The 14,356-nt window shown below is 43.8% G+C and overlaps 1 protein-coding gene across 1 annotated transcript; it reads left to right on the top strand.

Moving 5' to 3' along the window:
- The first annotated feature begins 1,770 nt into the window (after positions 1–1,770).
- Positions 1,771–5,835, top strand: LOC125544832. Its single transcript, XM_048708602.1, has 2 exons — positions 1,771–2,321; positions 5,595–5,835. The coding sequence occupies exon 1, from the start codon at positions 1,912–1,914 to the stop codon at positions 2,314–2,316; it is 405 nt and encodes a 134-aa protein (XP_048564559.1). The 5' UTR covers positions 1,771–1,911; the 3' UTR covers positions 2,317–2,321; positions 5,595–5,835.
- Positions 5,836–14,356: the final 8,521 nt, after the last annotated feature.

The raw sequence follows: 14,356 nt of genomic DNA, 5'->3' as shown, positions 1-14,356 counted from the left end.
CATGGTGGCGAATGTGTGTACCAAAAAAGCTAGGTGGAATGGGCTTTAGGGATCTCTACTCTTTTAACTTGGCTATGCTTGCAAAGCAGTCTTGGAGAATTCTGAACAACCCAAACTCACTTTGTACATAGGTGTTGAGGGCCAAAAATTTCCCTAATGGGAATTTTCTAAATGCGGGACCAAAGAAAGGGTCATCCTATACTTGGCAAAGTATAGTTGCGGGATTGCAAACTTTCCGGCGTGGGCATGTTTGGAGAGTTGGATCGGGCACTCAAATTAATATCTGGGACGACCATTGGTTGCCAAACTCTTATGACAGGAAGGTTCAGACTCGGAGATGGAATATTATTCTCTAAACTGTGGACGAGCTAATCAACCCAAACACTGGAAGGTGGGACGAGGAGATGTTAAGAGATGTGTTCCTGCCGGTGGACGTGGAAAATATTCTGAAAATTCCCTTGAGCGAATTCTTCACTGAAGATTTTGTAGCACGGAACAAGACAAAGACGAGTATGTTCATAGTCCGATCTGCTTATTATTCAGAGTGGGAGCATCAGTTTGGAGCTCGAATCAGACGGGAGGACGGACAAGGGTCTTCAAAGGTAAACCCAGTATGGGATATTGTGTGGAAGCTAAAAATCCTGAGCAAGATCAAGATCTTCATGTCGAAGGCGCTGCATGGTACTGTTGCTTGTTATGGGATTCTCGCGTCAAGACATATTCCAGTATCTGCACAATGTCCGATTTGCTCTTCTGCTTCCGAGGACATCCGCCATCTCCTATTCACTTGCAGGCGTGCTCGTCTTGTGTGGAAGGTACTTGGGCTGGATGAGGTGATCAACCAAGCGCTGCCATCTGACCGACCAGGATCTGTAATTTTAGAAGAGTTGTTGTGTAGCAGGACAAAGACATCACCGATCCTTGGTGGTCTAGGGCTACAGGAATCAATCATCGTTGCATGCTGGTACATCTAGTACCAACGAAGAGAGATTGCTAAAGGCGAACAGGTGGCCGCCCCAACTCGAACAGCCTTTGCAATCCAAGCTCTAACATCAAATTTTGGTGCCGTCTCGATCTCTAGTGCACCACCTGAAATTATGTGGACAAAGCCTAGCTCGGGGTCCTATAAACTTAATTTGGATGCGGCTTTTTATGAGGATGGGACAGGAGCTGTGGGAGTAGTCCCCCGCAACTGTTCTGGAGAGGCAATCGCTGGCGCTGCTGAGCGAATTACTCATGCTTTGGATGCAATGGCAGCAGAGTCTCTAGCCATGCTTAAAGGAATGGATCTACTGGAACGACTAGGATGCTCGTGGGTTACCTTGGAGTCTGACTGTTTGAAATTGATTAATGCATGCAATGGTGACACTGAAATTTTTGGCCCCTGCTCGGCAACCTTGGCAGAAATTTTTGCTAGAGCAAAGCACGTTGCTGGTATCTCTTTCCAACACTGTAAGCGGGATGCAAATTTGGTCGCACATCACTTAGCCAAACACTCTTATGAGTCGAAGTCTTCTGTTTTTTGAGATGATGATCCTTCTAGTTTCTTACCACCTCTTGTAATTCAGGATGTAACTCTGTTGGCTTCGAAATAAAGTGCGCCGAATAGGCATTCCCTTAAAAAAATGGTTCCCTGCTAAAAAACAACAACTAAACATAGTTCCATTGATCCATTCACCACAACTTTGGTTTGCATCGACAATTTCTCCTTTCCACCACTGTGCTCTTTTCTTCGGCCTTCTTCCCGGCTAGACGGTCCAGATCAGGCCACGTTGTGCAGTGCACCCATAGCTAAATCCAGGTTTCTTCGGCCTTCACCGTCGCTGAACCAGCCCGTTTCCCGCATCTGCCGATCTCCCCCGTTCCCCACCTCCCCCTTCCCGTCGGGCCGTAGCCACCGCACCGCCCCCGATGGCCGCCTCCGCCGCCGGCGCCGGCAAGTCACTGATCCAGACATTCCGCAAATTCTTCAAGAAGCCGTGGGAGATCACCGGCCCGTGCTCCTCGCCCGAGTACCGCAGCGCGGTCCCGGGCGCGCTCGAATACCGTCAAACCTGCCCGGCCACCCTTCGCGAGGACTCCCCCAGGGCCATCATCCCCACCTCCGACCCGGAGACCGTGTTCGACATCAAGTACTACCCGCGCGACGGCCGCCGCAACCGCCCGCCCGTCCGCCGCACCCTCCTCCGCAAGCCCGACCTCGAGCGCTACATGGCCGCCAAGCAGTTCGACCCCGCCAAGGACTTCCCTGTCCCCTACGTCAATTCTGCCGTCGAGGAGGACTACAGCGCCGTCGGCGGCGGTTACACCAAGTGATCCAGGTGAGGGCTGCTGCCTTTAGATCTGGGGTTAGAACTAGGGTTCTGTGTCATGCAGGGCTAATTGTAATCTTTATCTGAATCAGTGTTTGCCTGTTCTTTTAGAATCAAATGTAGATTCGGGGCGTCAGTACGTGTGTATAGTTGTTAATCCAACCCTGCTTTGTGAAATGAGATATTCTGCCTTGTTGCAACTCGTGAAATAGTTAGCTAATTATGATGGTTGGTTCGACAGTAACCCAACTTCATCACCATCTTTTTAGAGGGAAATGCATCATGCGGCATAAGTTTTTAGTTATGGCCTGAAGTCAAGGTTAAGTATATCATTGTGAGTTGCTAAGTCTCTGGTTTTCAAGTGTATATCAAAGATATATTGGTTGGCTTGAACATCGTGATATAAAATGAGGATGTTGTTTAAACGAGCTACGAGAATCACAAATCCTGTTTTCCATTCCCTTTGAGCCTACTGACACCACAAGAATCCATTTCCAGCACCATCCTACCCTATCCTTTCAAAACAGATGGCTTGCGCCTGATGGTTGATGTGGGGAACCATTCGAACCACTCACAACTTCTTGCATGACAACATCTAATCAAAGCAAAAGAAAGGATGTCAGAAAGTTAGGAATAATCCAAACTACAAAGTTCATTTTGTATACTGCAGGCGGTTCTATTTCTTTCTTGATCGGAGTTCTGGATATGGGCTTATATGGTTCGAGTGAACCAGGATTAGATTTGGAGTGATAAATTAATCAATCATACCCTGGACTTCCCCCAAGGTGATACCGAAGGTTACCTCCTTTTGTGCACCCCTCACCTCCTCCATGAGGATGATCCACTGGATTCATTGCAAATATGGACGGAGAGCGGCCTCAAGTTTTTCGGGGTCCTCGAGATCGCATTTTAGGCCGAGTAGAGATGCTTGGGAGTCTAAAACAAATGCGATGGACATGGACATGGACATGGACATGGCCAAGGCTCTAGGATTTTTATATTTTGTTTATTGCATGCATCTCTTCCAGGGTCTGTTGCTATATTATGTGTATGTGTATACTTATTAATGTTGTCTGGAAGGAAGAATCATAATTTGTTTGTGTCGCCTGTAAGTTTTATTTATTTTGAGTAGGTTGTGTTTCAAGTTAGTTTGTTCATGCTAACTTCAGTAGATGTAATCTTTCACTCTAGAGTGCACACATTTTACATAAAGAGTTATGATGTTTTGCTGTACGTTTGGGAGAACTGGAATTAGCAGGACTCTCATCTTGTAACATGCCTAGAGGTAACAAATGAGATGACCTTGCAATATATGGAACTTGTTCTAACCAATTAATTGCTGGCTCAATCTTAATGCAACATGGATATAAGGTTTACACTTTTTTCAGTGGGATATCTAGCGGGCATTATAAATATAATTCTCTTTCAGTTCTGAATGTTTGATTGTTGTATGGACCAAAAGTGTCTGATTGATGTTCTCTTAACATGTTTTTGTGTTTTGGAGTAAAACAACATGGATCGATAGTGTGTGTGTCAAAACAAAAAACATGGATTGATAGTTGGCACAGTAGCTTCTGATTTTTTTGTAGTGGATTTGGAGATATGAACCATGATTAATTTTGATCAGTATCCGTCTATGCGATATTTTTGAAACCATGGCTAAAGATCTCCTAGCTAAGTCGTGCATAAAGCACCTAAATACCAACCTTATTTTAACTGTGTTACACATCTGTGATACATCTGAGTTATTATTTTATAAAGGCACAACTGTGCAAGAGATGAAACAATCTGTAACAGATGAGATGCTTTCAGTATTTGAGTTTGACATGCTAGGTTTCAGAGGTTCAAGAGCCTTCTAATAGTTTCTATCTGGTGTGCTGAAATTGACTGGAGATAAAAAATATTACTCCCTCCGCCCGGAAATACTTTTCGCAGAAATGCATAAAAATGGATGTATCTAGAACTAAAATACGTCTAGATACATCCATTTCTCCGACAAGTATTTCCGGACGGAGGGAATATATGCCATGGTTATAAAGCCAGTTCAATTCTACACCAGCTATGTTATTGGAGTCAATAAATGGTTGAACCGACTAAGCTAATGTATTTACCACCAATTTTATCCTCTTTGGGGCTAATGTGGTCAAGATGGGTACCAAGATGTTTGGCTGGCAAAAGTTGAGCTATGCTATTGCGTTGAGGCAAGCAAAGTAGGCTGGTTAGGTCCAGAATTTATAACTGTGGCAGATTCCAAAATGCTTAATCTACCGTAATAGCAGCTTTGCATGTATTTATTATGTCAGCGTGCTGATTTCCCTCAAACCAAGAAAATCTTTTTGAAGGTCAATAAATATGCTGAATACGGACTAGTCAGTTTGTTTACTTTTGTGATTCAATGAATAATATATTTATCAATGTACACTGACACGCCTGGATAGCGGGTCGCATATTGGAAAGCGCTTATACCTTTCCAAGTTATCGTCGCTACGATAACGTTCTTCCACGCAGAAATTTAATTACGGACCATTTTATTGAGAGAAAGTTTGGTTTGAGCCATTCAACATTGTTCTTTCTCTGGTGTTTTGATTTTCTTTCCGTAGTAGTCATTAACTATGACCTATATACTCTCCATATATTGGAATTCTTCTATGTGTTGTCCGGTGGGAGCCTTATTGTGCTACTATAAACACTTAAACCGTCATGTCTCAATTCTGCATGGAAATTATTTCTAACTGAATTTAACTGATTTTCTTGTGTCGTTATCACCGTGTTTGTTATCTTACTGTAACTTATGTTCAGAATATCTAGTTCTTTCCTTGCTTGCCTTCTCATTTGCATTATCTGTGTCATATTCATTTTATGAGTTTCTTTCATGAATATCATGCTGCCAATGTCTGTCTGTCTTGTAGCATGCTTAATAATTGCATCAGGGCAACTGTTATCAGCATCTACTTTCAACCTGTCATACATTTTCACTGGCAGCATCTGCATTGTAGTACCACCCTGTTACTCACTTTATTGAGTGGTACAGGCTGTATGCCTATATCTGGAATTGCACATGCTGGTCTTTGATCTAGATTTCTGGGTGCCTTCTACAGTTTGGTCCTTTGCCTATCTGAATCTATGATGAGAGAAGACACTTGCTACTAGCTAGTACTAGCTATAGTTTGGGCCTTTGCCTATCGAACTCTAGACCTGAAGTTGAAGTCATGTCTAATTATTTCACTTCGTTTAGTATCATCATAACAAGGATTACTGATTCAACACTGCTTAATTTGGCAGGTCTTGTGGTCACGCTGCAGCAGAGGCTGCACTCACTTCATTTCTGCTCTTCCTTGGAAGTCCCTTTCTCTTTTGTTTCGGAGAATATTTTCTGGTTGTAAAAGATGATGGTGGCAATAATATGGCTCTTGCAGAGTAAACCGATGCACCTACCTTGTAAGTTGTGTTCCAGAAGTCAACCAGCCTAATGCTGATATGTCATTGAATGAAGTTATGGAAAAACTCAAATCTTCTGCTGGAATCGGCACATGACCTACCTGAGCTGCAAACAACATTTCAATTTCGACAGACCAATGGAATGATTTCTTTATGCAATGCAGAACATGGTCTACACATGGCTTGGGGTTGTAACTCCCATTCTCATGCCTTTTAAGTATCTATTTTTGAGATACGCGCTCGTGATGAACGGCTGGTTCATCGTGGCTGTGTGCATGCTGTTTTACACAGCTGGCTCATTGTGGCTGGTAACGCGCAAGCTGCATCATCAGAGTTGTGCATACTGAAGGAAATCGTAATCGAAATCGCCTGCCTTGGTCAAATCCAGCTAGAATTTAGCTTAGAGCTACTGATTGTGATGGCCCTAAAAATTGCTCAGCAGCGGCCGTCTGATCTTTTGCTTTACCACCAGCCTTACTACCTTTGGTGGTGAATAAGTGAGCATGCATGCATGCATGCATGTGTACAATGGTTTGCATGTTTCTTCTGCTTGTCTCTTTAGCTCTACCGGTGGGATCAGAGACGGTCGATCCTTTGAAGCATGCTGCAGGAAGCAGCGTGACGTCGTGGTCCCGTGGGGATTGTCATGATGCATTGCTCGCTGCCACTAACGGTCAAAAGTCTGGCAAGATGGCCAGACAGGCGGGGACCCTGGCTAAGGCCTCTTTTGGTTCATAGGATAGGATTATCATAGAAATAGGAATCTTGTAGTAAAGGAGATGACATGTATCTCAAATCCTATGAGTAGGAATAGGAAACAAGATGTCATTTGGTTGACATCAAAGAAATTTTTTCATTGAGTCTAGGCTCTTTTTTATTTTCCTATGAAATGTGGAGGATAGGAACCAATCCTATGTAGGAATAGGAATCCATTTCTATGAATCAAAGGGCTCTAAAGGAAAAAATTCTATAAAAATCCTATCCTCTAGAATTCCTATAAAATTCCTCTAAACCAAACCAAAGGAAGCCTAACTTTGTCACCTTGTCTCTGCAACAGTGCTCTCTAGTCCTTGCCCATGTGATTGTGATCGAGTACCAAGTCCTTTGTGCTAGACTAGATTTCCTGGTTTATGGCACGGGGGGTCATGGTCATGGGCCGTTCGCTGGCTACATGAGGAGTATCGGGTCGAAAGGAGCAGCTATGGCGACGGCGCACCAAAACTTGAGCAGGTGCTACCACACGCGAAGACTTGTGACGTGTTTGGTTGCTCGCATACACCCTAACCAAATCCGTGCAGGAAGAAAAGGTCTGTTTGGTTGCTTGTGTTCACGGTTTGGTCTGCATAGCACGAAACCTAAAGTACCTTGGGCCAGGCCCGCTGGGAACCTCCGAATCGACAATTTTTTCACGGCCAGCACATGGACGGCGCCGACTGCATGTGAGGAGCCATGCTCGAGACATTGCGTTGTTTCTTGAAGCACCGGCTTTAATTACCCTCACCTCCCCTCACCGCTCTCCACTCTCCCACTATCACATTAGCGGCGGTGATCAACGGAGCGGAGAAAAGCAAGAAGAGCACTGGTGTCCATCACTTGCAGCACTTCGGCAATGGCGGTAAGACCTATTTTGACCTCCTCGCTAATGATTTTCATATTCGATCTGCGTTTAAGATTGGATTTGCGAATTCGATCCGTGTGCTAGGGGTACGGTTGATTGTGGGGGTTCAATAGGATTGATCAGCACATCTTGATGAGTAGCAAATAGCGATGGATTTTAGGGTTTTAATTGGGATTGAGTACAATGGGAATGGTGAATTGGGGTAGATCTTACATAGTAGCGCTAAATCCTAGCCGCAGCGACCATGGAGGTCCTTGGAACACCGGGGGCTTGGGCCTTCTAGTTGTCCTTCGGCTCAATCGTAGCATGCACCATCTCCTCATCCTTGTCGTCGACTAGAACAACCGGCATAGTACGGTGACCTGGCTCCGGCACCCTGACCACCACCTCCACCGCTTCTTCTTATTCTTCCTTCAGCTCCAGAACGATGACGACCGGCGATACCGCGGCGACTGATTGGTCTTGACGAGCCGTGTACCCCCTGTACTTGGCCCATCTTGCTCTCTGACTAGCATCACCGGACTCGGCCTAATCCATGGCCCAGCGCAGTATGTCCACTGACATAACGCCTTTCACTGGGTCAGGAATCAACACATTCAACTCCTCCGCCGTTGCCTTCTTTACCACAACGTTTGCCTCCTTATGCATGTCCTCGATGCTGGTGAAGTTAAAGCACGTTTCCATGGTGTTCTCAAACTTGGTGTGATCACTGAGTGAGCGCCCAAGGAAGAAAGCCCTCCAACCAATGCCCCTGGGGAAGGGGTTGGGGATGGGGTTCATGGCGATGAAGATATGGAAGAGGAGTGGCTAGTGAGAGACAGAGAGGGTTAATTGTGTGCGGTGGTGGGTAAGTACTAGAGCCTTTGGGCGGGTAAATATAGAGGCTCTGGACGATAGGATTGAATGTTGGTCAACCTTTTTTACTTTGTGCTTTTCATAATGCAGATCAACCAAGTGCAAGAAGCACGACGACGCCTTCGCCATGAACGTCTAGAGATCTCTCCGTTGCCTGATTGCACATGTTTTGAGTTAAACTGGTTCCCGCTTGCTTGTTTAAGACCATGTCGTGCTGGTTTGGTTTAAGATTACTTATTTAATGTTTCGTACTATGTTTAACTTGTTCCTATGCTATCTTTGTGTGTCTCTGATTTGTTCTGCCTACTAGTGTGCTGGTAACCTCACCATCTCCACGTGGAGGTTACCAGACAACATGTGTTACATGTACTCAAACAGCCTGCCTTGTGTTTCAGTCTAAACAAGCCCGCAATCAAACAACCTACCTTCCATTTTGCAGTAGGCAGGCTAAAGGGTATGCAGGCGATCAAACAACACGCAGATGTTGGTTTTTAGTCCGTTTTTTCTCAACCAGACCCAACTGGATGAAGCATGCAACACATGCAATATAGATTCGAGCAACCAAACACGTCATTGGTATTTGGTAGATCCATCCAGGGCCAGCAAGTCTCGGACGCGTCCCATTCATCTTGTACGAGTACTTGCTAGCAATGTCCAGGAAGCGTGACAATGAAACATGGTCGAAAGAAGACAAGGGGGATAGATGATCGACTAGGACGGTTACCAAAAACACAGGAAATGTTTGTGCCTACGCCGTGCTCCTCGTCATGTGGCGTACTGCCAGCACGGTGGTTGTCGACATGTCGACTGATTCTTGCCGGTCGCATCGGCATCAGCAGGGTACTTACAGTAACAGTTGCGCCACGCGATGCACAATTTGTACGCACGCGCAGCACTGCTCCCCTAGTTACAGTGAGAAAGTCGGTAATATGTGGTGTTCTGGCCAGAAAGAGACGTGCTTGTCCAGACCTGGGTCCGCGCCCGCAGGCCGTGTAACGGTGTGAGGTATACATGTGTGGCTTTTGCTCTGTGCGTGCCCCGCCCCGGCAGCTGCTTTGTGCGATTGTGTGTGCCTGCCTGCCGGTCAATCGGCCACGCCCCACGGATCTATGCACCTTCGTGAATAACCGCGCAAAGTGCGTGGCGACAAGCGGATGGAAACATGCTTGTTAGCGGCCGCGCGCGGGGTGGCGCGTTTGGATCGGTCTGCTCTGTGCATCGCTCTCTCCAGATGAGATCTCTTGCTTATTTTTTGTGTGTGTGAGGAAAATGAGACCGCTGGCTGGCTGGCTGGCTAATGGCTTTCCAGTGGGCCGGAGACAGCATGCACAAAGGCGACGCGAGTATGCTACTACGTAGGACCGAGGATCAATGTCGCCTGCAGCCACCTTTTGCTGTCCCGCGTGTTGTCGACGCCGACTGTCAGAACGTGGTGTCCCTAGCTCACTCAGAGCGATGACCGCCAAGTAAGCTCTATATCCGCGACATGGATGAGGTGACTGAGAGGACCGCTTACCTCAAGACGAAAGATGTCTTCATTTTTCAAGCTACGGTCTACAGTCATGTAGCACATATTTTGGTTGTCTTAATTAGGGAGGATTGGCCGAAGCTTATGAATTTGAGCATGGTATGAATATAACCTTTGATATTGCCATCTTCCCTCGAAATGATTAAGAAATTTGGGTGGTTTTGGACATGATTCTACTTCTTCCTCCGTGTGAGTTTCTTAAACAAACAAACTTGTCAAATAAACTTGATATTACTTACCTTGCTCCAAATAAACTTGTCAAAAATAGTTGTGATTCACCCCTACTTATCTTGCTTATTTAAAATTGATAGCTTATTTTCTAGCTCCAAGAAAATACGAAAGATAGTAGATGACACATATACACTGCTGGCAAAATGCTTACTTGGGAGGAGAATTGGTACCTTGTCTCCTTTGTTCATAGTATTGAGTCACTTAAGGGCACTTACGGAGCTGGACGAAATGATGCATGATACCTGCCACTAGTCCACACCTTAAAGAATACCAACATTCGTAGAAAATGCATGGTAAGATTTTTTACTATTGTGCCACTAGTCGATCTTTTTCTTTCACTGTTCTTAAATAAACTACACATCTTACTATGTTATTATTATGTTCTCGAACAGAAAATCCCAAGATGTATTGTGCCCGCGGTGATGGATGACCATGGTGGGATGCCAATTATTTGCCATGACAAGACCAATTTCAGACGCACATACTTCACTGCAGCCCTACCAGATGGACTCGTCTAAATTGATGGATGGAGGCGAATACTGAATGAGTGCAAGCTGGAAATTGGAGATCGGTGGATTTATGTACTCCACTATGGAGATGCAGGGGTTTTCTATTCTTCACATATATTCCTAAAGGAGAGAAGTAGTGCGCTAGTAGTTGCCATGGTTGATACTAAGTAGTGGACATATTGTCGATCATGTTTTGAGCTACTATGTACTAGCTACTATTGAAAATATGCCCTAGAGACAATAATATTTGTATTATTTATTTATAAGTTTGTAGTTGATGTTTATATTCTATGCTATAACTGCTATGGTTGATTCATATGTAAACTCATTAACATGTGTAGAAGCATAAGCGGTAAAACCGGATTTCTAATCTTGCCTCTAGGACTAGTTCAATTGTTAATTTGATGATTCCGTTTTCCTAATCATGGGCATATGCGAGTAACATTTTAGAGCGCGATGTTGGTAGAACACTCGTGTTGAATTGACCCAAGCTGTTTATTATACTTAGAGATTATATCGTCTGAAGTCTTTAGTTCATAACACATGAATTAAAATATGTATGGTTCCTTAGACCATGATAGTATCGAGTCACTCCATACCATACATTGCACTTTGGGGTTGTTCCAACGTCATCCGTAACAGGATGATCATATGACAACTTATGGGTTCATCGAATATGTATGACGAGAGACTAGATAACTTGAGGTTGGGATTTGCTCTTCCGTCTCGATGGAGAGTGTAAGTGCGTCTAGTGCCACCCCTAGTTGGTTTTGGAGTATTGACGGTAAACTTGGCTGAGGGACTAATGTGTTTGTGAGATTCACAGGAGAACACATGTAGAAGTCCCCATTGATTTGGTTTACCAATCGAAGATGACACCTAAAATGTATGAAGACATTGAAGACAATGGTGGTTCGCGAAGGCATTCGTGTCGAAGATAATGATACGTGAAGACATTCGCTTGAAGACAATGGAGCGCGAAGACATAGTTCTCTCGTAGTTTCAATTTCTTCATTCTTGAGTCATAGGAACCACTGAACTGTTAAATGGGGTCGAGGTAAACAAAGTTAGAAAACTAACATGATGCTCAACCTAATATCCTATATCTTTGAGCGAAGACAACCGAGAGCAAAATCTCTTCCAGAGTTGGTAGAGTCTGCTTTACCTGGAGCTCAAATAAAGTTGCCGCATGGGTTCAAATTCCGACCGTTCGAACACGTGTCAGTTCCCCAATGACCCAGGGTCATTTCGGACAAATCATGTCGGGCTGCCCTGGCTATAAATAGCCACCCCTCCCACTATAAGTTGGTGGCTGCTCCGAGTTAAGAGTACGACTTTTGTTGTTTGAGAGCAACCCATCTCCGAAGCCTTTTAGAGAGAATCCTTGCGAGGACAAACCCAAAACACCCAGAGCCCTAAGAGTGTTAAGCATCAATAAAGCCTTTCTGTTTCGCGTGAACTGAAGACTTATTACACTTGAAGACTGTGATCTTCTAGTCGGTTAGGCATCGCATTTTGAGCATCCAAGAATCATTGTGGATCTCCGGTGAACGAAGCCTGTGAAGGTTTGGAAGTCTACCTTGAAGACTTACCTGAGTGATTGGGCGAGGTCTAGGTGACCTTATCTCAAGGGGAATAATGTGAAGTGATAACCCACAAGTATAGGGGGTCGTTTGTAGTCTTTTTCGATAAATAAGAGTGTCAAACCCAACAAGGAGCTAAAGGTAGAATAAATACTCCCTCAAATTCTATCGACCACCGATACAACTCTACGCACACTTAACATTCGCTTTATCTAGAACAAGAATAAAACTAGAAGTACTTTGCGAGAATAAAACTACAAATAAATTGTAAGATAATAAATTTAGTAGTTTATTAGATATCTTTTGTCATACAAGAAAGTCATTTGTCCCTAGACGATTGATAACTAAACCGGTAATCATTATTGCAATTTTATATGAGGGAGAGGCATGAGCTAACATACTTTCCGTACTTGGATTATATGCACTCATGATTGGAACTCTAGCAAGCAACTGCAACTACCAAAGATCATTAAGGTAAAACCCAACCATAGCATTAAGTATCAAGTCCTCTTTACTCCCATACGCAACAACCCCCTTACTAGGGTATAAGTTTCTGTCACTCTCGCCACCCACCATAAGAGAATCATGAACATATTGCAACACTCTACAACGGGGATCTCTCACGTTTGCGTGAAACGGAGGTCACCATAGGACAACACCAAAATAAAATATGCAACTCAAACCAATCATGATCATCAATCAACCAATAGGACAAAACAGATCTACTCAAACATCATATGATAACCACATATCATAGGATAATAATATATAGTGTTGAGCATCATGTTTAAGTAGAGAATTGCAGCTGGAATAGAGAGGTTACACCGCTGCATAGAGGGGGAGAAAATTGGTGTTGACGGCAGCAAGGTTGTTGATGTAGATCGCCGTCATGATCCTTGCCCCGGCGGCACTCTGGTGCCACCGGGAGAGAGCGGGAGAGAGCCCCCCTCCTTATTCTTCTTCCTTGGCCTCCCCCCTAGATGGGAGGAGGGTTTCCCCTCTGGTCCATGGCCTCCATGGCAGCGGAGGGGCGAGAGCCCCTCCGAGATTGGATCTGTCTCTCTGTTCTCTTCTGTTTTGCGTTCTTGTTTTCTGGCCCATCACCATTTCTTAAATATCCGAAGATCCGTAACCCCGATTGCGCTAAAATTTTAACAAGGTTTTTTTTTCCGGATATAAGCTTCCTTGCGGCCGAAGAAGAGCCCCAACCGACTTACGGGGTGCACACTCAGCACCACCGCGTGCCAGGGGGTAGGTCGCACCCTGGTGGGTAGTGGAGGCCGTGGGCCTCTGTTTGCATTAATTCCACGTCCCAAAAATCACATATATTCTAAAATAATTCTCCGTAAATTTTTATCATGTTTGGACTTCGTTTGATATGGATATTATGCGAAACAAAAAACATGCAACAAAAAGGAACTCACACTGGGCACTAGATCAATATGGTAGTCCTAAAAAATAATATAAAATGTTGCCAAAAGTATATAAAAGTTGTATAATATTAGCATGGAACAATAAATAATTATAGATACGACGGAGACGTATCAGCATCCCCAAGCTTAATTCCTTCTCGTCCTCGAGTAGGTAAATGATACAAATTAAAGATAAATTTTTTATGTGGAATGCTACCTAGCATAATCTAGATCATATATCTAATCATGATATGAATATTAAGACACAAGTGATTCAGCCAAAATTATGCCATGACTTGTTAGAATTGCTCTATATACTTCACTTAAATGTTTATGAGCTATGGAATTGCTCTAGTGCTTCACTTATATCTTTTTGAGCATGGTGTGCTTTAGTATTTTTGAAGAAATGCTCTCTTGCTTCACTTAGATTTATTTGAGAGTTAGTAAAATTTTCAAGAAATTCTCTCTTGATTCACTTAAATTAGTTTGAGAGAAAGAAAAATATGCTCATGATCTTCAATTACATTTGTTTTAGCTTATCAAAAGCAACACATAAAAATTAGTTCCAAAGTGATAGATATCCAAGAAGAATATAATAAAAACTTTCATGAAGATCATTGGACAAAATAAACTTGATTATTTGTAATAGTTTTGAGATATGACGATGTGATATGTGAGTCATGTTGATGAGTAATTATGCTTTAGTAAGAATATTGGTGTTAAGGTTTGTGATTCCCTATGCAAGCACGAAAGTCAATAGTCATCCAATGAAATTACATCCTACTTGTGGTGCATTATTCGGTGTTAATTATGCTCAATGCTCGCTTACGAGATTATTCGTTTCTTGGTTGGTCGATTCTCAATCTTTTG

The sequence above is a fragment of the Triticum urartu genome, chromosome 3, assembly GCF_003073215.2.
Source record: "Triticum urartu cultivar G1812 chromosome 3, Tu2.1, whole genome shotgun sequence".
Lineage (NCBI taxonomy): Eukaryota > Viridiplantae > Streptophyta > Magnoliopsida > Poales > Poaceae > Triticum > Triticum urartu.
The sequence above is the reverse complement of the archived record's forward strand: the minus strand, read 5'-3'. Positions and strand labels throughout refer to the sequence as shown.

Excerpts from the sequence above, each read along its gene's own strand:
- LOC125544832 (XM_048708602.1), top strand. The coding sequence starts at position 1,912 with ATGGCCGCCTCCGCCGCCGGCGCCGGCAAGTCACTGATCCAGACATTC.